We start from the raw sequence: 26,715 nt of genomic DNA, 5'->3' as shown, positions 1-26,715 counted from the left end.
GGGGGCGTTCATGAGTGGAGGGTGGTGTATACATTAACAATGAATGATAGTAAATCACATTATATTGTAATATTGATCATGTATTAATATTGTACTCATCAAATGTTTGATGAGTACAATCAAGAAGTACCAAGAAGATAAATCCAGGAAAATACATAGATTACAGTAAAATAAAACAAAACACAATACAAACAAATAGTTTTAAAGCAAGAATGAAATCTAATTTAGCATTCGTTACACTGCAGGGCTGTACTTGCTAGCATTCTGTCAAAAAACAAAATTTTTTTTTTTTTTTACTTTTCACTAGGCAAAGTAGAGTAATGTGAAATACTTATTTTACCTTAGGAATGAGTAGGAGACCCAGTGTAACCGTTACAGTTAAGTGGGTGTGGGTGAAGAACAGTAGGAGCATCCAGTCTGGGTGGAGCTCAGGAGCAAGAATGAACCTGATGGGATGCAAAGAGAAAAAAACATCCAGATTACATACAGAGAAAAGAAGAAACTGAATCCACATATTACAGATACAAGAGCAAGGGCATGCAGATGTTTTCAGAACAAGAGTTTTGTTAATAAACGCGTCCTAAAAACCCTTATGATGGCTGACTGACAAATTGCAGATGTACACACAGTAACTACAGCGTGAAGTCTGACAAAATTATGATGTGATATTCTTACATATTGCTCTGTCTGCAGTAAACCTCTGAGGGACAGATGGAGCCAGGAGAGACAGACACCAGCAGAGTTAATGTGTTTTCAGGCAAAGTAGATTTGCACTGTCTGTCTGCACATCAAGTCCACTGCCTCTTATAACACTCCACTTGAGTGATCCTTTTGCCAGCAAGGACACAATATTTTCCTCATTCTTTCAGTTGGATTCACAACAAAGGGGAATGACCTTGATCTGGTCACAAGATTGAGCCTATTTATACATCAGACAGTAATACACAGGGCTCGCTGTGGCACAGCAGTTGTTGGAAAAAGAGATAATTACCGGCAGAAACAATAGTGGTGTGAGGAGTAGCTCTAGCCTTTTATTTAAACGAACTAACGGGTTTTCAGCACAGCAAGACCTCATGCGCACTAAGGATATGAAGGCAAGTCCTGTCAGATGGTAATTCAACCACTGGAGAGCCTCTATCCAAGCAAATGTCATCTAGCAAGCTCATTACGTTGTTGAAGTTGGCAAATGGCTAATTAACGAACAGTTACTGTGGTAATAGCTTAGAGGCATGAATGAAGGCAAAGGTCCAGCATATGAAATGTCCCAACACTTTGAAGTCTTCCCTCCTTCATGTTTTGTGAGGAGTTTCTGTGCAGATGAGGATTTAATAACCTTGGCGTGCTGTCTCCTCTCGGGCTGCAGCATCTCGCCATCGCTCATGCAAAGACTTCCAGCAGTTACATCCCCTGTGTTTTCTGTCAACATCCCATTCACACCAGGAGATGGCTAAAACCTGACGACTATCACGGAAAAAGAGGAGGTCAGTGCTTTAACTGGCCGCTGTGGGATCAAATGGCAGGTTCTGTGAGTAACACAAATGGACGCCGGATGCCTCTAACAAGCCCCAGTGTACGCCGTGGTCTCTGGTGGCAGCCAGTCAGAATCAACTCGCCACATCAGGCAACTGTCCAATTTATTAGGGGGTCTCGTCTGCAGAGAAAGGCCTCACAACAAGGCTGCAGAGGACCATTAAAGGAATTGGCAGTGTAATCACAAAGAGCCAGGCGTTCAAATACCATCAAAACTGTTACAAACTCTGATTTATTCCAAGAAACTACCAGGCTATATGTTGAGGATACACAAATTTATTGGCTATGGATGTTAATTTATAAGTGGAATATGGCTGCCAATAACTCTAGCTATTTATCCTGTCTTGAAAAAAACATAAATCATTCTGACATGGTTCATTAGTGAATAATGTTATGGAGCTGAGCTCTCATTTAGGGGGGACTCCAGCTAGGAATGGCTGCGGTGGTGTCAGCTGAAACGTCTCATTTATAAACTGCATGGTGCAGTTATTTGACATGTATACAGGAGGGAGACGGCTGATATCACGACAATAAAAAAAAAAAAAAAAAAGCAGCTTGAGCCTATATGTGATGCAAATGAGACAATCTAGCAGAGGACATAAATGTCAAAGTGACAACAGCGAGAAAAGACAGTGATATTAAATATAAAGCTGGTGAACGTGACAGCATCTTTAAATTTTTATTACTTTTTTTGACAGGGACAGTGCATTTTAATAGCATTTGTATGTTGAAGAGGATGGATTTGTTGGTAATTGTGATTTATCTTGCTTAGAGCAGGTGGGTGGGGGTTACTACACTAGGTCTATTATTCTATATTGCCAGGAAGTGATATATATTAAAGTTCAATTAAAGGGTCAAAAATATATCCATATATTCTACCTAGTGGCATCTAGATGTGCAGATAATTTAGTTTTTTTCTGCTGAGGATTTCAGGTATACATTTCTGATATTTGAGCCTCCACTTTAAAACAATGACAATGAACAGAGTTGAGATGAAAAATTACGAAATGTTGGAAGGTTGTTGGATTATCCAGAATAACCTTGACTCTGACTCTGTAGACACATCTATTCTTTTTTTTTTTTTTTTTACATTTACCGATATTAACAAGGAAAAATTATTAAAAACTAAACATTATATTCACTAAATAAAAGAATTTTAATTAATCATAAATATGATTATAAATTGGTAAATAATTCAATTGCACTGTATGACGCTGGGCTGCTGATTAAAATTGCAAACTTCTATTTTACCTTGTTTAATTTTTGTTTTAATTTTAGTAATGAAATATATAAATGTATTTATATATGTTCACCTGTATTTACATATGTATAATCTCATTTGCTTCAATTTATATAATTTCATGAATTTGTTGTAGCTGTTTTTTGTCCGCGGACCCCTGGAGGAGGAGCTGCTACATTAGTAACAGCTAATTGGGACCCAAATAAATAATAATTAAATAAATCATTCACCTGCACTGTATTGGGCTATCGGTAGAGATTTCACGGACATCGTGTCAAAGCCTGGACAAATAAAAACACAACTATCTGCTCAGCCTGATACCAGTTTGTAATTTGGATGAAGCAACCCTTTATCATGTGTTCCATTTTAATTAACATATACCCACTGAGAGGAATCCAGATGACTGGGGGCAGGGGGTGTTACCTGATGACATAGAATATAGCTGACAGGATGAGCTCGTTGTGAACAGCAATGGCCATGTAGCGAGGCTCGTGGAAGGCAGACGGCACCGTCCTCACAGCATAGCACAGGTACACCGCCCACAGCAAGAAAAGGAACTCAGCTGTGAAGCAAGAATGAGAGAGAAGTGGTGAACACATGGGCCAAGAAATCATTTCGATGCGGTGCACACAGGCTTTGCAGGCCAACAGGAAAAAAAGGCACGTGCCCCCACCAAACAGCCACTTCACATTTCAATGTTCTCATGGAGCTGGGGCAAACACAGGTTTACAGGAAAATGCCCGGCTCACACCAAAGCTATCAACCTCATTTGTAACAGCTGTGGTTGTACTCTCTGGACAATAGATGAATCCCTGTGCACCACCATGGCAACCCCATGTAAGTTTCTCAGGTAGCCAGCTCCACAGCAACAGCTTTTTCCATGAAAAACCTGTTGCCATAATTTTGATGTTTATGGTATTGTGTGCTTGAACTGTGGGATTGTCAGTTTATTGTTTTTATTGTTACTTGTTTTGAGAAAATAAGACAGAAAAGACTCTTTTACAGATTAAAAAAATGACTTGACTAAAAAAAGAAATGGACACAGTGCATCAACCTAAAAAAAAATCTAGAGAACTACGATTAAATCTAATGTGATATTCTAGATTAAATGAACAGGATTGCATTGCTGAAACTGCAGTTTTGTTGTGCATTAGTAGGCCAACAATAAATCTTTATTGGTTGCATGCTGTTTTTTGAAGAAAGTAAAATGTATTACAATCAGACCACTGAGTGTGAGTGTCTGCAGGTGCAGATGACTAAAGCTGAAAGATTTATTGCATCGTGAAGTGTGTGTTAAATTTATGACCTGTTCGCCAGTGACGTCAGAGCTGACCCACGCATCCTTATTACAACCTATTTTTACTTCCTAATGAACAGATAGAAAATCTGGCCTCAGCATACAGTATCACAGCATGGCGGCTCGGCTGGGGGTCCATCTGTTGTCCCAGAAGTCAAAAAGGGCCGCGGCTCTCTCTCATGAAGCCTGAGTCAGCAGGCGTAAAACAGCATGCAGATTTCCTCGACGTGGAGATGCAGCTCCCCTCCAAGCGTCTTTGATTCCTCATCTGTCTTTATCTGCTGCTGGTCGCCCTCTCCTCCACGCACAACACAGGAAAACATCCAGAAGTGTAGCACCGGTGGAGAGGATTAATGTCTTCTTTTAGGAAACATGAGAACATTGCCAAATGTAGATGGAGGCAAAGTGTCTTACTCATCCAACTTTTCCTCATCACTCACTCTTCCTTCGTCTCGCTTACTCACTTTGAACTCCAAATGTATCACGCCAGACAAATTACTTCTTGATTTTATGCCATGAACACCTCAAATAACCCATGTTTTCTCACTGTGGTACACACACAGACTGCAGCAAATATTAATCTCATCACAACACCCAGTGGAGGCAGAGGCCAGTTACGGGGCTTACCGACAGCCATCATGTAGTCCCAGCGATCCAGCAGGCACATGCTGAACTGCAGCCCATCGGGCGTGTAGCCCACGTCGATGAGAGCCGACTTCCTGTCCGGGTTCTGACAGACGGCAGATGTCCAAGCCACCAGGAACCAGCAAACGATGAGCAGGATGATGCCCAGCAGACGCAGTACTCTCCAGCTGGTCATATAGGGGATCCTCTGGGCTGTCCGAGACAGGAACACCTTCAGGACTCTGTGGGAGGGAGGAGAGAAGATCTCTTTCAGAACAGAACAAAAATACACTGTTATCATTGTGGATTATGGCATTTTAAACTGTCAGGACTGCATTCATGAGAGGGAAATGTCACCCTTGCTTTGTCTTGCATCGTTGTGGGTCAGCAATGATAAAAACTTTTTATAACATTTCATCGTGCCCAGTTTCCCTCAACCGGTCTTTAGAGGACTTATCATAGTGATTGGATTTCCCACATTTCCTAAAATTTCCTTTAGTACCACTTGCAGCCTGCCTACCTCAGAGACTGTCCTCTTGTAAAAAAAACGACGCCATAGGTGTCTGCGCAAGCAGCTTTTAACGAACCCATTCTTACCATTTATTGTTAGAGAGTTAGTTTACGTCGTAGGCTATATAGAGCAGCAAAGTCCACATATGCAGTAGGTTGGGGTGAATGGATGTCTCGACAAAATGTAAGACTGTCACACAGGAAATGATGTGTGTCCGAAAGTCATGGTTGTTTCTTTTATCCATGACTGTTCCACAACCTTAACCAGGCGTTTATTATTCTAACCATGATGACGAAGTTCCTCTAACCTTAAAGAGATACTTATTTTAACCCAAACCACGATCGATTCCTAAACCTAACCCAGCAGTTTTTGTACCTAAACCGAACCAGACCATAACCTCAGCCTTAACCTCAGCCTTAATTGTTGTTATGATGACAGTGAAGGTCCAGTATGACAGCCTCTGGTACACTCGCTCCTATGGATCGTATCCAAGGGTGGGGACAAGTGACACACGTGGTCTTTTAAGTTGGAAGACCTCACCTCTGCTGTCACCACATACAGATGACAGAGTGATAGTGATAACAGGCAGTGGAGAGAAAGGAGAGATTTATTTAAAAAGTTCTTACTAAAACACAACAGGACAGAAACACAAACTGCTGTCTTTGCCGTTTTTATGATGTCTGACTGTATTATCGTAGAACATTAGTGTAAAATATTGAATTTGCAGCGAGATTTCTCTGGTGATGGTGAGGTTCTGACACCAAAACTTTGAGACTCTTCTCACTAGCTTTGGTCATATTTTCAGAGCATTAAAAACACCTATCTTTATGTTTGTCTGTCAAGGAGCTTTTGTGGTTGTGCAAATAATGACTTCTGTCTATGAGAAGCGAAGGAGGAAGTAGTTTGACATTGTTATTGGTGCTGACAAACTCCTCACAGAGCAGTTTGCAAAAGAGATGAAATGTTTAAGCCTGGATGTTTTTTTTTCAGTCTTTATAATGTAGCAGAACAGTTGAGCTATCAAATGCATCACAGTTTACAGCAGTTACTCTTTGCTCTTCTGTGTGACACAGCTTCAGATTCACAGACAGACAAAAAGACAGGAATTAACAGGAGTTAAATTCTGCTTGAAGACATAACCAGTCGTCGCTATTCTTAGGCTCTGCCCTTCACGCACATTGATGAAGTGTCCACCGCGCTCCCCACTAATGAGCCCCCCATCAAAAATTGATCTGTGCAATATGTTAACTTGCACCTCTAAGGGTTTACTTGGCTCTCACTAACATTAGCCACATCCTCTTAATCAGCATCTTCATTAGGCCTTTTTGACAGATTCACCTGACAAAAAAGCCCACAGATGAACAATTTCAAGTGCATTACTTTAAATACAGCAGACCCGCTGTCTCATTATTGGCTATTCAGTGCTGGGTAAACCCCCTCCTCTCTCTCGCCCACTGTACCCTCCGGCGGTCCCTTCCTCTGCTCTCACACATTTGTCTCTGGGTTTGTCGCTTGCCAACCATGATTATCACGTTATATATGCAGATCATCTGGGGCCAAAGCAACTTGTGTTGCACTGTGCGTGCACAGAGCTTCAGGCTGAGATCACCTGGGGTGCCACCAGCAGGAGGGACACCAAAGCAGAGAAAGAAATATTCTGTAATTGCTCCTGATCTACTTTTAAAAATCTGTCACTGTCACTTACATTGTTTTAAAAAAGCACTGCTCACACTGCATTTCACACGATAGTAAGTGAGAATCACATATGAGTAACTGGGTAACTCATGTTCCATGCAAACGCATAATACTATACAGTATGGTTGCAGGTATGTCGCTGGAGACAGTCTATAAAGATAAACAATTAGGCATGATGTGGTGAGGCGAGCAGTTAGCCTTCCAGCTATAAATCCAGATGTTTGCTCCTGGAATGAAAACATTCCTGCCTCCTCTCCCTTGGCATAGGCCAATAGTGTGCACTTAATGTTGCATAAGTGTATAATGCAAATAATCAGACCCTTCAGGGGTGCTACTGAAAGTTTTTCCTATGGTACCGAAGTGTCCAGAGACTGGCCCTCTGTGTGTGTCCATGTGTATTACCTGTACAACTTAAGAGTCAGTGTCCCATAGACGGTAGCGAAACCCAGCAGTCGGACCCATCTCAGCAGGATGCATCGGAAAACGCTCGGCTGGAAATAAAGAATGCCAACCTGCAAGAAGACAGAAAGAGCCTTAAGTAACAAAGACTGTGTAAAGAAGGAAAGCAAAAATAAGTCAGAGAGACGCCCAACTGAGAGTGTTTTCCGTCTGGATGACAATGGGCTCTCGATCATTTGGAAATTTAATACAAAGTGGTGGGGCGTTGCTGCTGGATCGTGCTCTCAGTGTACACTTCTCTAAACAGTGGAGCAATTTCATTTAAAAGTTAGTTTGTTGTGTGGGTTCATGCAGTTTAATTAACTATATGTCCAATCACTTATTAACTCACTCTGTCATCAGTTAAGTGCTTCATTACTCGTCTGTTTCTTCAGTCTCTTCCTCGAAACCTACTTTAAAAGGCACATGTGTTGCTCTGACTATGCCATCACTAATGTTGGTACAGCCTAGTGGTTGAGCCATTTTCTGGAGGAATTTACAAGAAGAGGAGATACATGAATTGCATTGGCCATAGTAGTTAAAATTAGATGTGACAGAAGTGCACAGACATTTTATAACCATCCCTGGCATTACTCAAAAAAACAACTCCATCTGAGGCTGCTAACATCACAGAAAGCTTGCCCTTGAGACAAGGAGGAGGGCATCCACCCATGTTTGCTACAAAGACCTAGAAACACGCTGAAATGGTGCTCGTCCAAGCCGACACTACCAAAAAAAAAAAAAACACTGATCGTCTTCCAAAGACATAAAAAGCGCCAAAACAAACATACAAAAAAAGAGAAAAAACAAACATCTGAGGCAACATAATTATCTGTCCGTTGCAGATGTGCAGCGATTTCCCCTGTGGGATTGTTAATGTTAATCGGATTAGCTGAGGCATTAATACGTTCCCTCAGGCAGCGGCGAAGACGCAGGCATGTGGATATTTTTGCTCACTAGGTTTGAGTCAGTGAAGGGACACGGAGGACCCCATGGGAGACAGGGTGGCCCACATCCTCGTCTGCTGGAAGACGCCGGCCGACCGAACACAGAAAACTTCTGACTCAAACAAAGCTTGCTCCACTTGATTTCAGCTCTGCAAAGGGACTGTGGCACAGAGCAAATAATGACTAGATGAGTGCTCAGTTCTTAATCTTAACTGCATAGAAGGTGTTTTTCATCAATTTCACTCTGTGCAGGATGAAGTAGCCTCTGAAACTACTTTTTAAAACCTCCATGAACAACAAAACTCAGCTCAACCAGTGAGGTTAAAGAAAATATCTAAATAACAATGTGTGGTTGCTCCTCAGTGTATTCAGTTTGTTTTTTTTTTTTTTACAAAATACAGCGAGCAGCCGATAAAGAGATATCAGGCCGGGCAGGCGCTGAGCAACTTGCTGACGCACATTTGGGTCCACAGGGACAGAAGAGGGCACAGGAAGATGAGTAAAAATGCACCAGGGGAAAACACAGCTCATGACTCCTTTTTAGATAAACTACAAAATAGCAGCTGGATCTCCATCACGTGCCAATTTAAGGCTGGTGTTGTTTGTGAGGAGATAGAAACAGGGAGGTGTTATCAGCAGCACGGCTCCCCGGAGGCCTGGGCCCCAAATGATGTGAATGAGTCTCATAGAAAGTTTTTAACACGTTTAGCAGTCAGATTTTTTCTTTAATGGCGCGATCTCACCTTTTCATCATTTTCACTGGTCAAAACCACAATGGAAAAGTTGTACATTTAGTTGTTTAAGATTCGTAAATATTTATGGAAACACGATTCTTAGCCCACATGTTTTCGACAGGTATTGTACCTTAATTTTACAACTCTAATTTAATCATTTTATTAACCCTCCAAGCATGAGTAGCTGATAGCAAGCAGATGTCAACATCTGTCTATTTTCAGCACAAAGTTCAATAAAAACACCCTGAGAAACTTTATTTTGTATCTAATTCCTTAAGGCTCAATATTTGCCAACAAACAAGTGGTTTGTATCATTAAAGCTGCCAATTAAACAAGTCATCAATAACCTTGTTATTGATGAAATGAGAATTATGGGACCAGGGACGGTTGAGAAACCCTGTTACATCCACAACCACAACACAATGCCATTTCTAACAAACTGCACAGCAGCTCACTTGGTAAAAAACAGATATTTTCAGATAATATCTGTGTTGTGATGTGGTGCCAGCTGCTTCTGACTGGCATTTCTGTTACGTGTCCCAAGAAATAAAGATGCATGGTGGTAAAACATCAACTAAAGTTTATGGGGACTTGTAGGAAATATCACAAAATATAATGAAGCTCAAATTCTACTTCCAGTAATGTAAAACCAACAATGTGTTCCCCGTGGACTCTCAGCTCTCCCTAGTTCATCTGATACAATAAGGTAAATTTTCACCCCCACCCCCCCAATGTCGTCATCGATGCTCATAGCAATGTCAATACTTATATTTTAGAGCAAAAAGAAGCATAGTCATTGTCCTCAAACACTGCCATGACCTCAGACCACATAATGCTGGGGTAAAATTCATTACACAAGCCATTCGCTCCGGCACTGCACTTTCTATCAGGAGGGTTTCTGGGAAAAGTCTGGCCCTGACCCTCTGACAGGTTTCTCTTAACGCCAGGGTGCATAAAGAGTAAGATCAGTTTCTACCCCCCCCCCCCCCCTTCTCTTTTTGAAACCTTCCATTAATAATCAATGCTAAGTGCTGGGAATCTAGGGTTCAGCACTGTGGGAAAGGAAAGGGATTGGGTGTTGTCCTCGTATTTGTGTGTGTTTACGTGCATGCAAGTGTGCGCAAGAGTGCGTGTGAAGGGATTGAGAGGATCAGGCAGCTGCATACCTTTCTAATGGACATCAATATCGAGGAGACAATTATCAACACACTTACTACTCTTCAGCCTGCCTCCTCCTGTTTGTCTTGTCTCAGTTACAGCATGAGTAAAGGCTTCTGGAAATGCTGAGTAGCAAAAACCATTTAAACCCAATGATTATTCAAGGTTTCAACAATATCAGAATAGTGGGATGTAAATGGAGGAATATTTTTCTTCTTTTTGGACATTTGGACTTTTTTTTAAAGCGTGCCATAGTTTCATGTGTCAAACAAACAAACAATATATGTTGTCTTAATCATTGAGCTTTAGAGCTGCTGGTTGATGAGATTTAATACCTTGGGACAGTCTTTATGCTAAGCTAAGCTAAATGTCAAGATATTCTTTGAGACATTCAAATTAATTTTGCAATTATTATGATTACTGTGAGTACATTACTAGATGTTACCAATATAGCAATGACATACATATTGATCATTTCCAGGGCACTGATTGGTCTTTATCTGTGTTTAAGTATATTGGAGATGTTTCCGAACTACTAACACGGGATAATTGTGTGTTTGTAGAGAGTAATAGGCACTCAGTTGCCAGTTTATTAGACACAGCTACTGTAGCTAAAGCTAATAGTAAAATTAAACTTCTGGCACAATATGTGCCTGCCTCCTCAGCTGACGTCTGGCCAATATATTTCCACATCTGGGCAGATTCCAGCTGTTTTTCTCCAGTATAGACTGACAGCCAGAAGATTTTCTGTGTGCACGCCAGATGTGGAAGCAGCATCTGACAATCATGTTATATATGATTCGGGCTGTGGAACCGGTTGTATACTGGGCCAGAAGAAAATTAGCAAGTGGCCCAAGTATGAGTTACCAGAGTATTCATCTAGTTCTCTCTCGATGTTCTATGACTTTCAGTAGTTGATGTTTTCTTTTATTTGAGTTGTCATTTTTGTAAACAGGCACAAGAACTGTTGTGGAAGAGGCATTAACCTGACAGCAGATGTTATAACTCATATTCGGGGCTTCAGTAATGCTCTTATGAGAAGTGACTTGTAGGACAGTGACGAAGAAGGTGGCTTGTTTTTTGGACTTCAACAGGACATGATGGTTGTTGATGGGAACATCAGCAGTTGTTGGGGGTTTGAACTTCACATCAATGTGCCACTCAACCAAGTCAAGTCAAGACACGTCATTAAACAACTTATAAAATGACAATACTGAAGGACTGAGATTAACAAAAAGGATCCCAGTAGGTTTACACCATTAACATGCAAGATCCATCCACTTAACAATGATCAAGGTTCTGGTGAAATGAGGAGTGATGGGAGACTAAAAGAACAAACATGACAAGAGCAGGATTCCCACACTCACCCACTTATTCATTCAATCAACACTCGGTCACTTAATTTGCAGTTATCTTTCATTCCTAATCATCTCTCATTTCTGCGCCCACCAGCTGGCTCCACACACACAGCTTCACTGGGCTGGTTACCCACAAGAGACCGTCCCTGTTGGTACGATGGTGACGAGAGCCAGCCAGCTGTGGTGCGAGCAGCAGCTTTCCAGGGAGCTGTTCTGATGTTGGCTTCCTCTGTGTTCACTGAAGCTGTGTTTTTCAGTGATATGATTATTTTGTCCATTTGCAAAGGATTGTGGACAGTCTCTGCTCCTTATTGTTCCTTCTATGTTGTAGAAACACTAAGGAGGCAGAGAAGGACGGCAGCCTGTTGCACCAGCTGAACAGAAGATTGAGTGTGAAGTAAAGTGCTATGTTGTTTCACACTTATCTGACCACTTTGTTTTGTTGTGTGCTTACTACTTACACTACACCTTTATTTAGCATCATTTAAAACATTATTGAAAAAAGCAACTACTACCTACCAATGTGTTATCATGCTAAGTAGCTAGCATGTCACTCATTACCACACATAATATGGTCAGAACTAATAATAACAAAAGTTTCTGGAAAACTTTCTGGGAAAGTCCACACTTTTTTGATCACTAGAGCAAAGTTTTTGCAAGAGGGTCCCAGTTTTTTTCTTTGGTGCATGGCGTGATGCAAAACAAATTCCTACCAATGGTTTAACACTGTTGCAGTAACACTCCAAGAATTGTAGCAATACTCCAACAGTGATAGGGCATAATAAAAATGCAAACAAGTCTACAATGCAGGTTTCAAAAATGTAAAATAATGAAAAACTCAAATAAAAAGTGTTTTATGAAGGAGGAAATAGAATAAACACATCCCTCAGGCCTCAGGGATACACAAAATGCCTTTTAGTGAATGTAAACATAGGTTTTGCTTGTTTACAAAAACAAAAAAAAATCTCCCCCGGGCACCTTTAAAGTTTCTCAGAGAAGCAATACCCACTTGAGAAAAGCAGCATATAATCAAACACGTGTCTATGTCTTTTACAAGTAATGGTAACCGTATAGCATGATACTGACTGTGCCTGTCAGCTTCCTCATTAATTACTGTTTTTTCACAATCAGTGTTGACACTTTCCTGACGAACAGCTTCTTGTTGTCATTTGAGTAATTTCCATCCACTCCAGAAAATTAGCGACAGTGTTTGTTTTTCAAATGTTGTACACTTGACTCACTTGAGATCAGAAAATTCTAATAGGAGTACTTTTTTGAGACAGACAAGGAGGATCTTTTTTTGGTTCTTAGCACAGGCTGGTGGTTCTGTTTCCTGTTTTTTTTTATTTAAAAGTTAAAAATTTTCTCTCAGGCACTCTATTTTCATTCTTACTAGTTCTGCCACTTTTCACGTGTCCAGCTCCATGAATGCCTCAAGGGGTAGCTGTCCAAAAGTGTGCACCATGACCCCGGTTCATACATTTCCTGCCTTGGATCATGTCCATTCTGAACAGGCATTATCAGTTTTTCCTTTAGACATATTTACAACTTAATTGACCTTAAATATGAGCTTAACCGGAGTACCACTAAATCAGCCAGTGTAAGTGCCTAACTTTAACAAAAACACAAACTCTGGCACTTTCAAGTCCCCGAAGGCTTCATGTGAGGACAATAACACACCCACAACCAAAGTACGACGCCCAGCCGGATGCACCACAGAGCACACTCAAATCATTTTGTGCTAGACTGCTTTAGATAATTAGCTCTCGCTCCGGGGCAAACAGGAGATATTCAAACAATAACACTTAAAAAAAATAAAAGGAAGTGGGTGGATTCTTTTATTAGAATGAAGCAGTTAGCGGGATCACACCAAAAAGCTGCCATGTACACATTGCAGTAATTAACTTGTAAAGTGTAGACAATAAAAATGTAAATGTGTAAGTGCAGCGAGGTGCCGGGGTTGATGAAAAGGGGATTGATGAAAAGGGGATTGATCCCCTTTCCCGTGAAGGTCAGGGACTCACAGGTTATTGATCACATGGATGTGAGACCTGTCCCTCGGTGCCGTGAAATGAGTTTAGTACAGTCAGCAGACAGTGAAAATATCAAACTGTGGGTTGGATGTTTGGTGCCAGCCTGGTAGTGTACAGTGGGCTTCTCAGACCTTTTTTTTTTTTTTGAAGACTTCTGCACCTGGAAATGAGGTAAATGAGAGCAGGAAGAGTGAAGCACAACAGTAGCTGCTGGCCATAAAACCAAAACAGTGAGCTGGAAGTAAGGGTGAGGGAAACTGCAGAGTTGTGTGTTGTAGTGACAACGGTTGAGAGGCTAAGTGGGCTCTCAACTGTGACGCATTCATTCATCCATACAGATGAGTTTTATACTGTTCGTGAAACAACTAAAGGCACTTGAATACTTGAATATAACATATAACAGTCAACAGAAAATATCAGAGCTCACCATACAAGTGAACAGGTAAATAATGTGAAAACACATCCACGTGCCCATTTTGGCTCCTACAGGTGTGGTCACTTGAACTCTAGATGATTTAAAAATCTCCTGTATTAATGTTTGAATTAATTGATGTCTATATTGTTACTATTAAAGGGGCTATTTGAATGTTTTCTCTGCTGCCGAACATGGTTTGGATTGTCCCTTGAGCTTCGGCCATTGTTGCGTTCACGAGACAAGAGGTCATAATGCACCTTTTGAGCAGTGCTATGTTTTCAGGGCAGATTGGAGGCCCCAGTTAGTCGCTATCAGAAAGACAGGCAGGGGCTAGCTGGTTAGCATGCTAATTTCAGTAGAAGAAAAGAAATGATAAAGACAAGAGTTAACATTTGTGTTGCTGTTGGTGAGTAAAGGAATGAAGTTTGATGCTGAACCTACAATATTTCTTCTAGACTGTTAAGTAAACAGCTGCTAATTCTAACATTAGCTTTGTAGCATTAGCAAAATGTACAAATAGCTCCTTTAAAAATTTAGACCTTTGTTATTTTGTCATCTCATTTCAGTATTGTACTGTTTGTGCTAATAAATATAATTTACACATTTCCCATAAACCCTGCAACTTCCTGCTTCAAAGATGGCACATTACCATGTCTTCCACTTTACTTTCACGTGCACAAATTTTCCAAAGCTTCATCTTTATGTTTTTTGCAATTAAGCAATTTCCTGTTGTGCCCCAAAACAGATTTCCCACCTGATAACCAATGGTAAAATACAATGATTTGTTGCTGCCGGTCCTCTCAGAAAATTAACTTGTTCGTATCAATTTTTTCTATGAATGGATGTGGTCAGAACTTAATAAAGTTAAGACACTGATACTGTGACCCGAATGCTTTTAATGCCTCTAAATTGTGCCTCTGGTAGAAATTTAAAATTATGGTTTGAATGCTGAATTATTATCAGGGTTGGCAGCTGTGACGGCTGGAAGAGCAACCTCATACTAATAGAGCACTTACTGGAATGAAAATGTCACAATAAAATATCATATATTAGTCATCTGTCAATGATGCAGTATAAACACGTCAGTTTTTAGATTTGAAAACAACTAAAGCCGAGCGCTGCAGACGTTGCCCAGTACCAGTCAGAAGAACAGACGGTGCTGAATTTCAGCCTTTTGTTATCACACTTTCTTTGGAAACAGCTTCCAGCTAAAGGGGAGAAAAATGACTTACAGCCATTTAGTGTGTCTGTCTCCATCTGAGTGGAGAATGGGATGGTGCAGCCTCGGGAATCATTCTGTCACAACAAAGCTCCCGTGCTACTTTTAATGTTTTGACATGAAATAGTGACAGCCATCCAGTCCGCCCATGCCCCGCTTTTCTGGTCATCATCTCCTACTCATCCCCCTCCCCATCTCTTCTTCTTCTTCTTCTATTTTTTTAATCTACAAAACACCTTCAGTATAAGAGAGTGGGAGGGAGCACTGGTGGGAGGTGGGAGCAGAGGAGAGGTGGGGTGTTGTAATGGCAATGGATCCATTTTTATATGAAAGCCGACACTCACTGCCACACGGGAAGGGCAGCTTTCTGGAGGGAGGTAATGGTTTCTTCTCCTCCCGCTGCTCCCTGAGGTGGGCCGAGTGTAAATTACATCCAGCTCGGCCTCTGCACAGTGAAGACCGCAGCTCGCCTCCCACAATTCCCTTCTCTCCTCATCACCAGTTAGATCCTGGGAGATACGCATGGGGACATATCAGAGAGGGAATAACCTGCCTACATGTGTCGATGCTATCTTTCTTTTTCCAGTCTCTTTTACTTTCCATCTCTCTGCTCATGTAGACAGAAGGAACACTCCAGCTGCAGCAGTGCATCCTCAGCTTCAGCTCAGTGACCGTATGTTTTGGGAGACTCTTCAGCACTTTGCAGAAGGAGAAAAGGAAGCAGAGTATGAAGGGGAAGAGGGGGAGAGGGGTTGCGAATGCACACAGAAACCCTCCAGATCCACTTAAGTCAGATTGAAAGTGTCAGAACAGCTTGGATGGAAGGCAGAGCAGAGCAAGGGAGAGAAATGGCTGGCAGACTGTGTTTCATGGCCTGTCAGGTCAGGATACATTATCCCCTGGCCATACTGTTTCTCATTAGCCCCCTGATGTGCTGTGAAGCCCTGCCCGCCTGCCTGCCATGCACAGCGACGCCCCGAGTTGGGCTGAAGTGGCACCTTGGCCCCAGCTTGGCACCAAGACAATGCTGAGAGAGGACAGGTGGAAAGACAGCAGAAGGAGGGACGAGGGAAAAGCACCCATAAGACTACTGGTTTGAAAAGCTTTTCTCGAGCAGGAACGCTGAAGGATTAACAGGGGAAAGACAGTGCCAGTGTAAAAACACTGCAGCGAAGATGCTTACAGCACACAAGGTGCCACTGAAAATTAAAAATAGAAATTATCGCTTTCACATATGTGTTAACTTTTATGAATGCATAAGCAGCAGAGCGGGAGGCGTGACACGTCTCACAGGGGGAGAGCATGAAGGGAAAGAGCGGCAACTTGGTGCCGTCTCTGGGGCAGACTGCACTGGTGCACGCACAGATGGGTTGGGAAGTAGAGAGGGGGAGGATAAGTCTCATATGGTGTGTTTACATGCATTTATATAGCCTGGCTGATATTGGCTCACTGCAGCTACACATCACATAAATGACAAACTTGGTTTCCTTAATCTGGGGAAGAAATCTGTGAATAAGACCAGAGTTCTGCCGGAGAAACCTGAATTATTGGCCGTGCGTTTGCTTGACTTGGTTTCTAATGTTTTGAAACACTGAACGTCACAAAGTGAAAAAAGATTTCAGTTTGCGACAGACGTGCAACAGGATTAAGGGAATTAAATCAAGTTTGACTAAAGCTGAAACTAAAATAAATACATTTGCACAGACTTATTCTGTTTCCTACCAGCAACAATTTTCTTGAATACATACTCAGTGAGGAGCAGTGAAGAACTGCAACTAGATAAAGGAAGTGAGGAAGAGTTACTGAGAGAAAATGTGGAAAAGAGGATGATTTCATCGCTCCCTAAGTAAGACTGTCTCCTCTGGCAGCTATTGTGCGACATATGAGCTACAGTGTGGACAAGATGATTCTAAAAATATTGCTATAACAAGTAAAATCATGTTTAACTAATCCCCCCCTTTTTTTGGCATTTCCCCCTCTTATTGTGAAGCACCAATCAGAGAGTCTTTTGACAAGTTGATACCAGATGGCACAACAATGCGCGGTCTCTCATTCATTATTGTTGTCTGACTGGAGGAGCTGGTGGCATCTGAAAAACAGGTAGCGATAGCAATGCAGCAATCCAAACTCTGTCACTTAACTCCAATCTAAGCCTCCCCCAGCAGCGTCAATAAGAAGCTGCAAAGAGACAAACGTGGGGCTGGCAAGCTCATCCAGGGATCACATTGTGAATCACAAATGCGTGTCCGCTCTCCCTCTCTCATCTCCACAGTCAGAAGGAAATAGCCGGCTTTGGCATTGCCATAATTTTGCCTCTCTCTCTCTCTCCTTCTGCACTCCCTGTTCCTCCCTCCTCCCCTTTCATCTCAAAGCAAGGCGGGTAGGGGTGGAGGGGGGTGCAGGGGTGGAGGGGGGGGTGCGGGGGGGTGGGCTGAAGTTATTGCATGTGACACACTCGGGAGAGAAAAGGAGGGGAAAAAATTGCATTACTCCACAAAGCAGAATGCCATGGGAGCAGGATGAGATGTATCTCCTGCTGCTTAATAACAGTGGAATTATTTAAAATAGAAGCAGCAGCGGCGGCTGAATATTTCTGAATCTATATTTAGATTGGGAGTGATGCGTCTCACCCTCGCAGCCGCGGCTCATTCGCAGGGGAGACATGGAAATGCATCAGGGTGGAGATCAATCTAGCGTGCTGCAAGGAGGCATGCAGGAAGATGCTGTTTTCACATGATCAGGCTGAGATATTTTATCAAAACCGGATCAGTCGTGTGCAGGGCGACCGTGTCTGCACGATAATAATCCAACACACGCAACACTGAAACTGTAATCTCTAAACGAGGCAGGGTTTATAGAGTAACCTACAAAGTTAAGTTCCCTTTGTGCAACCTTTTTTACAAGCAGTCTTTTTTTAGCACTGGCTGCCGTCACCACACCAGCTAGATACAGGAATATCATCCACTATTCATTCATCCACTAACCAATAACCCGACTCCCCAGCTTACTTTCACTCTGCAGATTTCAAACATTATTACTTTCCAGCACCTTGTCGCAGCAAATTGCATTGATTAGCCGCCTCTAAATCAGTTGGCTTTAATTACATGTACCCGGCATTGCTTTGCTAAGCATATAGCTCCACATGATTGCAACCAAATTGCAATTAGCCAATGCCCCCAAGCACCCAAGAGGAAGATGTAATGGTGGATTCATGTAAATCAACGTATGTGGGTGTTGGACAGTCTGGTCAGCTGTGAGAATAATTAGGTGCTGCAGAAGCTGGTAAACAATGTCAGGATTTTTTTTGTTTGATTGATTTTCACTGATTACAGTAGAGAATTACATAATAATGAATTAAAAAGATTTTTCTAGATTTAGTCATTGTCTCCACATGTTTAAGCTCTATTACACTCTATAATCGTCCACTTTTTGGTACATTAAATGGAGCAAGTATCTTAGTGTCACAAAGAACTTACAATAACCAGCTTAAAATAGTTGTTGGTCTTATTATTTAGTATTTATTCCTCATTAGGAATAATACAAAGAAAACAAACAAAAAACAATGGAAAAGGTGAAAACAGTTGTTTTCCTTGATGATGACGATTGTTTGCTGACGCCCACTAGCTATGGTTATTACTTTGATACTTTCTTTGCTTGCTCTTTAACCCACTGTTCTGCCTGCAGGACGCTATCACAGTGTAAAACTTTACAGAATGTTAGTATGAAAAGTTTTATGAGTATGAGCATGTACAGTGTTATATGTATTAATCAACGTTGAATAGATTTGTGACTTTTTGCCCACTTTTGGGAAATAACCCAGGTACAATGCAAAGTATATAACTGAAACTGAAACCTTTAAAATTCAGTGTCAGATTACCTTCAAAGCAGTCTGGCAGTGCAGTAATGTCATCAATCCTTTATTAACTTTATGTCTAAATTCATCACAATAGTCTAACAATCAAAAATAGTGGGGCTGCAATTAACAATTATTTTCAATTATTTATTATTCTAGGGATTATACATTTTTTTTCAATTAGCTGATTTGTGGATTTGTCAATAACATGTCGGAAAAATCCCTTTATATTTTTTTCAGAGCCCAAGAATGAAATATTCAACAGCTCACAATCCAGAAATATTTAGTTCAGTGTCATATATGCCAAAGAAAATCATGAAATCCTCACATTTGAGAAGATGAAACCACTGATTTTTTTTTGTACATATTTGCTTGTAAAACTATAACAGTTAATCAATTATTGGTTCCAGGGCTAAAAACCACTTTAATTTAGGTCAACCATCACCATCATAAGGAGGCAATACATTTTCTTTTTATAATATTTCATTAAATTGTTGATTTTATTATTCATTTTTATTTTATTATTATTTTTCTTTGGGGATATTGTTTTAGTTGGCATGGAATCATCAATTCAAATATAAATAAATGATCATCATCGGCAGGTTTGGTGGAAAAACTGGGAAAACAAAGCAGACAGAGTGTGTCTTAAGACTAGACAAATGCTCAAAGGTTAAGGATTTAAATTTAATGGAGTTTATTTTCTGCGAGGGTCTGAATAAGCACAGTCTGCATGAAGCAGCATGAGTGGCTGGTCAACAGATGGTCGTGTTGACAGGCTGCTGGGTTCATTGGCCAGCTCTGTGTACAGTTAGCAGGGGGTCACCAACAAGCCCTTGGATGTTTGTCTCTGCCAGTCCTGTTTTATCACACACACACCTTGACTGTGAAAACCCTGCTTATCAGAGCTCCATGCAGCTGTCAAAAAAAAAACACCCAAATGGTATGATTTATGAACTGAGGTCTGTTCTATCTGACAAAGCAAACAATCCTGCTCCTGCGCCGCTGCCGCAGATACGAAACTTTGTTCTGAGCTCTGATTCTGCTTTAGATGAATGAGCGACAGAGTGAACTGAAGGTCAAGCTGAATGCCAACCTTCAGTCAAGGAGAAGATTTTTTGTTTTCAGCTCAAAGGAGCGCGGCATGAACATTATCAGTGAATACGTCAAGAAATGAGCACATGAAAGGATGAGAGTCTACACACACACACACACACAAGAAAGTGACTTACGGGAAAGTAGAGAAGCAGAGCTCCACACAGGATGGCCTCCAGCAGGACTAGACCTGATGCTCTTATACTCTAACAAAATAAAAGAAATAAATGACAAATATTAAACCTCTAATTTACATATACATGATATACTTAAACATGCATTAATTGATTTGTTTTGACACTTGCTGTTATGCTAAGGTGTTAGCAAACAGTTGCATATTTACGCATCCAGCTGAACATTGGGACGCCAAGACACAGCGTAAAATAGAGAGGAACTGCAAAGTCGGGTGATAATTCCCTCTCGGTTCATCACTCTGACCAGCTCCTTTTACATTACAGTTCATCATTTGATCCAGTGTTAATACAAAAATATTCATAAGAGCACCTTTAATTTTCATGTTCATTCATGTACACGATGTTATGCAGAAAATCCCATTTGAAAAAAAAAAGCTTTTTTTTAATGATAGAAGATAATTCATGATGGTGGCTTGCAGCTTTATAATCCCCAAAATCTATGTACATGTATCTTAAAGTGCCCTTCATTTTGCAGGTTTACACAAGTCTAAAACAATAGGATAGCATAATATTCCAGGAAGATTTCAAAGGGGGAAATGTAGCTCTCTTCTTCATTGGTTGAAAGAGAACAAAGTACAACAAAAGCTCCTGCCTCAAGGACTTTTTATAGCAGGGTTCACCATCTCAGGCGCGATCTGTGCACCTCCTGTTGAAGATATTTAACAACATATCGTCCTCTAATTGACAAGATGCTTGAGGGGGCTTTCAAAGGGCAGAGGACAGCTGTGCCACCCATTTAAAAATACACACAAATATAACACAAACCACTAGCCTCAGCTACACAGACCAGATGACTGGTGTTCATCTTGTTTAAAATATTTTAAAAAATAAATAACTCATCAACCAAAATGAACTAATTTGTTTATGAATCGTTTTTAATTTATCAGAAAGTCTGATGCACTTAAACTTAGTTTGATGAGATTAATGGGGATCACATAAATGGTCTTTAAATTATGACAAAGCCCTGGAGTATCTAAAACGCTTATCTGCTTTATTAATGGGAACGAGCCTTTGTTTGACTCTGATTGATATAATGGCAGTGTCTTCAGGTGTGTGGGTGATAGAGCAGCGAGACGCTCCCCTGTCGGGAATGTGGAGACTCTTCAGGCTAATTCTCACATGTCTTATGCTCAAGACAAAAGCCTTTAATTAAACCAGTTAATTGACAGAAGCAACTGGAGGCTCAGAGTTCAGCCAAAAGTTTACTCGGGAAACGCAGCCTTAGCCAAATAAAGAAAGCAACAACCACATCACTTATCGCTTTTTCTGGTTATCTGGGTTAAAAGAAACCTTCAGATTCACACCTGCGAATGCAGAGAGACTTGATACTTAGTTGGAGCGCTATGAATATATAACGCACAAGCTAAATCTGAAGCTTCGCTTTCCGAACAGAGCATCATGTAGTTTCATCTTGCACCTGACGTCGTGAAGATGTCATCACCTTTCAAGGTAATGCAGAAAATATATCATTAGTGATTAAATTAGCATCCAATGACATTATCAGCTACGAAACTACAAATCCAATCAACCTTTCTCACTACAACATTTCACAATAAAGGTAGATTTGATGAAAATAAACCATGCGATATGAATATCTCATCTTGAGAAAGTTGTTTGATATGTAATCACTTGAACTGTAAAAGATAAAGTGGTCAGTGGCCTGATGTATAAATCAGAGTAAAATGCTCTCATAGTTGTTGTCAAGTTACTGATGTTGAGTTGATCTGTGGTGTCTGAGCTGTTTGAAAGTGTTTCAAAGCTTTATTGTGACCATGGATTCACTGATTTATTCATCCAAAAGGCTTTGATGACCATATGGCTCACGAAACATCAAACACACAATGACACAGTGTTGTAACTGTGGATTGAATCTGTGCAGGTCTCACGTCTGCACTGCTGAGTTTTAATAATGCAGTAATAGAAAAGAAAAACAGTCTTAATGTAACAGGTCAAGTCCTGTCTATGGGCTCTTCAATCACTCACAAACACTCAGTTAAATTATAATAAATGGACCGAACCCTGTACAAAAAAAAGTAGCCACTGTGTTAACAGTTGTTTGTTATAAGTGAGTCAAAATACCCACCTTATTCCTGCGAAAATGGTAGATGAGCACCATGCTAATGAAGACAATCAGCATGCAGAGGCACTGGAAGGAGAGCACGGCCATGCGAAGAGCGCCGTCCTCTCGGGCCACACAGGGGGTGTCGTCCTTACAGAAGGCACAGCCCTGCTGGCACGGCAGGCAGTCGCTGGAGGACCCCTCGTCTGCGTTGGGACCGCTGTCTGCAGCTTTTCCCTTCCTCTCCATCCCTGTGGAAATCAAGAACATGGAGTAAATATTCAAGGCAAGAAATCTGCGAGCCTGACACAGTATGTTTCAGACGCTGGAACTGATCAACAAGCTTATCCATCTGCAGATGTCTTTTATTTCTGCTGGTGCCAGGGGTACATGTGGGGTAGCTAAGCTAACAGAAGTAAATCCATACATATATCCCATAACGTTGTAACACCTAAAAACCATGTGTTGGTGTAGCTAATAGTGCATGAAAACTAGTTAGCCTAGCATGCAAGCACAAAAACAGTTAGCAGAAAAGGAAAGGTTGTTAGCTAGTTACCTAAATATAACAAACAAACAATCCAAATAGTTAGCACAATAGATTAATAAACAGTTTAATTGTTAGCTAAAAGTAATGGATAAGTTAAGAATGTAAACATGATGGAGAAAAGGTTTCTTTAAAAAAAAACTAAAAGTAAGGAATAAAAGTAATGGATGAAGGTTAAAATACCCAGTTTCTACAATATCTAGCTTACTTTTATTCTATTCTATTCTATTCTATTTTATTCTAACATCCATTATAAAATGAAATTGAATTGTGTCATTGAATGGCTTGGCACCACAACTCTGGGGCAAAAAATCCTACTTACTGTCACCTTTGAGCTGTGACTCATCTTAAGACTTTTTCCATAGAAAACTTTTCTGTTTCTTTTCTGCAAACCTTTAAATCTGTAGTTCCAGTTGTTTTTACAGTGAATAAAAGCAGGTTTTAAGTTTCCTGGTTTCTGAATTTTCCTCTGGATGTGTTGAGATCGGTATTAAAAGATAAAGGAGATGAAGTTCTTCTATGACAGACTGAGGCATACTGAGTTTATATATGCTCATCCCTCCCTGACCTTACAAGGAATCATCGACATTGTGTCAACACACAGGAGATGGATCTATATGTGTGAACATGAAAAGTCAACACTGCTACACCTCGTTCAGTCACTGGCATATCATGCAAGGCTGATGACTGTGGAAAAAAAGCACAGGGAGGCATGCTGGCACTTAGTTATTTTATCCTGACAAGGACGGGGACGATGGGGAGTCTATATACAGAGCAGATTGGCTGAAATACTAAAAAGAAAATCAATGCTTTTTGAAGCTGGGTGCAAGATCTGTGTAGGGAAAGTTAAAGTACTGAAGACGGAGGTGATGTTTAAACCACCAGCTGCTCCTTAAAGAGTGAAAAGTGGAAGAGTTTGGTCAATGCTAAAAAAAAAAAAAATCCTCCCACGGTAAACTAAGGTAAAAACCAGACAAAGCCAGAGGACAGCAAGAAGCAAGTGGACTTGTTATTGGTTTGTATAGAAATCCCCTGAGAGATGCCCATATGGTTGGATAGATAACAAATGGTGGACGTATATAGAGCTTTTATAGAGGCTTTATTGGAAACAGCTATTGTCTCAGAGATTTGCAGGGATTTTTGCCTTTAAAAAGAAACTGGCCTATTTTTCAAAGCTATGACTCTGCACATCATTGATCCCTTCAAAAGGACTACTTATCTCCGTAGCTGTGAGTCATATCCTTTAGCTCATTCTCACTGGTTTGTTGCACCAACATCTGAGTGACAGTCAGAGGAAGCTGAGCTGCAGCAACTTCTCTCTCATATTTATATGCAAGATCCAGAGTGGAAGATCACTGGGAGACAAAGGAAAGTGAGTTGCACTGGCTTTCTCTGCAAAGGAGTGTCAAGGATGTCCCCTTGTGGATTAACAGGCTTGTTATTGGCCCCATGGTGGGCCAGACTGCAGCAGTACGCCTCACTAACAGGCTTGCCTCTCCTCTCTATTATTGTGTTCTCACATACACACACACACACACACACACACACAAACACACACACACAATGAGCTTTCATGCAAACTTGCACACACGAGCATGCAAGTTTGTGCGCGCTCACAGCTCAGCAAACAGCACGAGCTGAGGAAGAAATTATGGAGCCTTTTTGCTTCTGTGTGCGTGAAGGGGAATATTTTAGGGTAAAAAAAAGATGGGCGCAATAAAAACGATGTAAAAACTGAGTGAGGGAGGGAAAATGGGTGAGAAGGGGGTAAAATTGAGATAGACACAGAGGAACATGGTGTATGAGGTGTGAGTGGGATGAGACAGGAGGGAAAGTGGATTTAAATGGAAGTACGGCAGAGAGAGTGATGGAGGCCTGGTGAAAACCACTGGGGTTCTGTGTCTGCAAAAGCCTTTTTTAATTAACTCAGAGCAGACAGAATAAACTGGGAAAAGTAACTACCATTAAAAAGATATTTCCCATCTCGGACCTGATTAGCCTCCCCAGGTGCTGGGGCTACTTCAGTTTTCAGACAGGGCAGTAGCACATGTCCCTTTCATTAGCACAGTTATAAAATTAGGATGTTATATAATGTATTACAGGAGGTGAAGATATGGTTCTTCAGCTGATGGTCATGATAGTCATCATACTGTATCTGCAACTTTGAAGCTGAGTCAGAAACTCAGAGGAAAATTACTTGAAATGCGAACTCATTAAATTCTGTGATATGAGCTCAAATCAATTAATCTCAAATTAGTTAGAAATTAGTACCACTGATGTACGTTATCAACTATGATGGGTTCTCCATCCTTCATCTTGTGGCCCAGTCTTGCAGAGGTGTAAAAAAAATCTGTTTTCTTATTTAATTTAAACCGTCCAAAACCTAAAGATTTATTATTACGGAACCCTGAAAACTGAACAGCAAATATTCAGATTCTAAAAGCTGGTACCAGTAAATGTTTATTCTTATTATTTAAAACTATTTGCAGGATTTACTGTCAAGTGCCTATTTGAGTATTCTACAGTACTGGTTGGTTTCTGGGTGCCTGGGGAAATAATGAAACTGCATTTTACTGTGGGGGCCAATAAAAACAGGAACAGTTTGACATTATAATCCCAATTTGAGCCTTAGTTAAAAGGTTTTTCCAGAGCTTTCAGCCATTTCTCATGGAGTTTACTCAGTGAAAAATACTCCAAAAAAGAGGGCTGTAAACTGTTTTTTCAAACTTCTTTTTCCAAGGTCAAGCAGTTTTCATGCTCAAAACAAAACATAATCTACTTCCCACTGGTGACCCTCAAAACTACAAACCAGTTCAGTTTTTCAGATGTTATCGTGTGATCTTCAGTATGATAAAATCTAAACTTTTCAGGCCCATTGAAAAAAACATATTATTATCTTTATTATTATGTGTCACAACTCACCAGCTGTGCCTTCACCTTACTTTCAAATAGTGAGATTTACAGTGGGCTGTTCAAGGTTAGCGTGCTGTAATTGTAGCCAAGACCAGTAAAGTTGTCAGCCTTTAAAAGTGACCACATCAATGAAGTCTACATGAAGAGGCCAATCATCCTTATTAGACACAGTAATAAAAGAAAGTATTTTATCTGTTTTCACCAAAACATGTAATTTGTTTGTCACTGACTTACGTGTGAAGCCATTGACAGCTACTCTGTTGGGGTGGTAGAATCCTTTCTTGCAGTGGCACTTGTACTTGTCCAAGACAAATCCATGACCATGGATCGGCAAACACTGTGAAGAGAGAGAGAAAGAAACATATATGTCAACGATGCAAAGAAGAGAAATGCAGTTTATGCTGGTATTTCCTTGGTAATAAATAAGCCACTTGAATCCAACATTAACGTTGAAAGAATTTCTAACACCCTGTAACACAGACTGATAGCAAACCAATAAAAAAGCAATTAAAAGATGTCAATACTAAACCAAAGGTTCAGGCTGTGGCTGGAATTCAGTGAGCAGAATGTGGGAGCAAATGTTTTTTGAGAGGCACAAGGGTTCAATAATTATTTAAGTTGTGAGATTCCTCTCGCCGTCTAACTGCGCCTTCTCGCCATTCAATATTAAATTAGCAAAGCCTCCTCCATTTGATTGGAAGTCTGATAGGAAACAGACTGAGGGCTGCTCAGAAAAACACGAGGGGTGTCAGGGGGCATCCTTGGCAGACTTTGTGTGCTGTTTGCCAAATTACAAGATATAATTAATGTCTAAATTAAGAACAGACTTCTTTGCAGGATTAAAGCAGAACCATTAATTCG

General features: G+C 40.8%; 1 protein-coding gene across 2 annotated transcripts in view; it reads right to left on the bottom strand.

Moving 5' to 3' along the window:
- The window catches only part of gpr158a (G protein-coupled receptor 158a), a 60,849-nt gene that overhangs the window by 7,028 nt on the left and 27,106 nt on the right, over positions 1–26,715 (bottom strand). For both annotated transcript variants that reach the window (XM_071484704.1, XM_071484705.1), the window contains exons 3-9: positions 26,089–26,191; positions 22,422–22,648; positions 20,282–20,350; positions 7,300–7,409; positions 4,695–4,933; positions 3,194–3,332; positions 341–446 (exon numbers count right to left, since the gene is read on the bottom strand). In XM_071484704.1, coding sequence (XP_071340805.1) covers positions 341–446; positions 3,194–3,332; positions 4,695–4,933; positions 7,300–7,409; positions 20,282–20,350; positions 22,422–22,648; positions 26,089–26,191 — 993 coding nt within the window. The remainder of the gene's footprint in view (positions 1–340; positions 447–3,193; positions 3,333–4,694; positions 4,934–7,299; positions 7,410–20,281; positions 20,351–22,421; positions 22,649–26,088; positions 26,192–26,715) is intronic.

This window comes from Trachinotus anak, unplaced genomic scaffold (genome assembly GCF_046630095.1).
Source record: "Trachinotus anak isolate AG129_WGS33_773 ecotype Australia unplaced genomic scaffold, CSIRO_AGI_Tana_v1 ptg000009l, whole genome shotgun sequence".
Lineage (NCBI taxonomy): Eukaryota > Metazoa > Chordata > Actinopteri > Carangiformes > Carangidae > Trachinotus > Trachinotus anak.
This window is presented reverse-complemented; position numbering and strand designations above follow the sequence as displayed.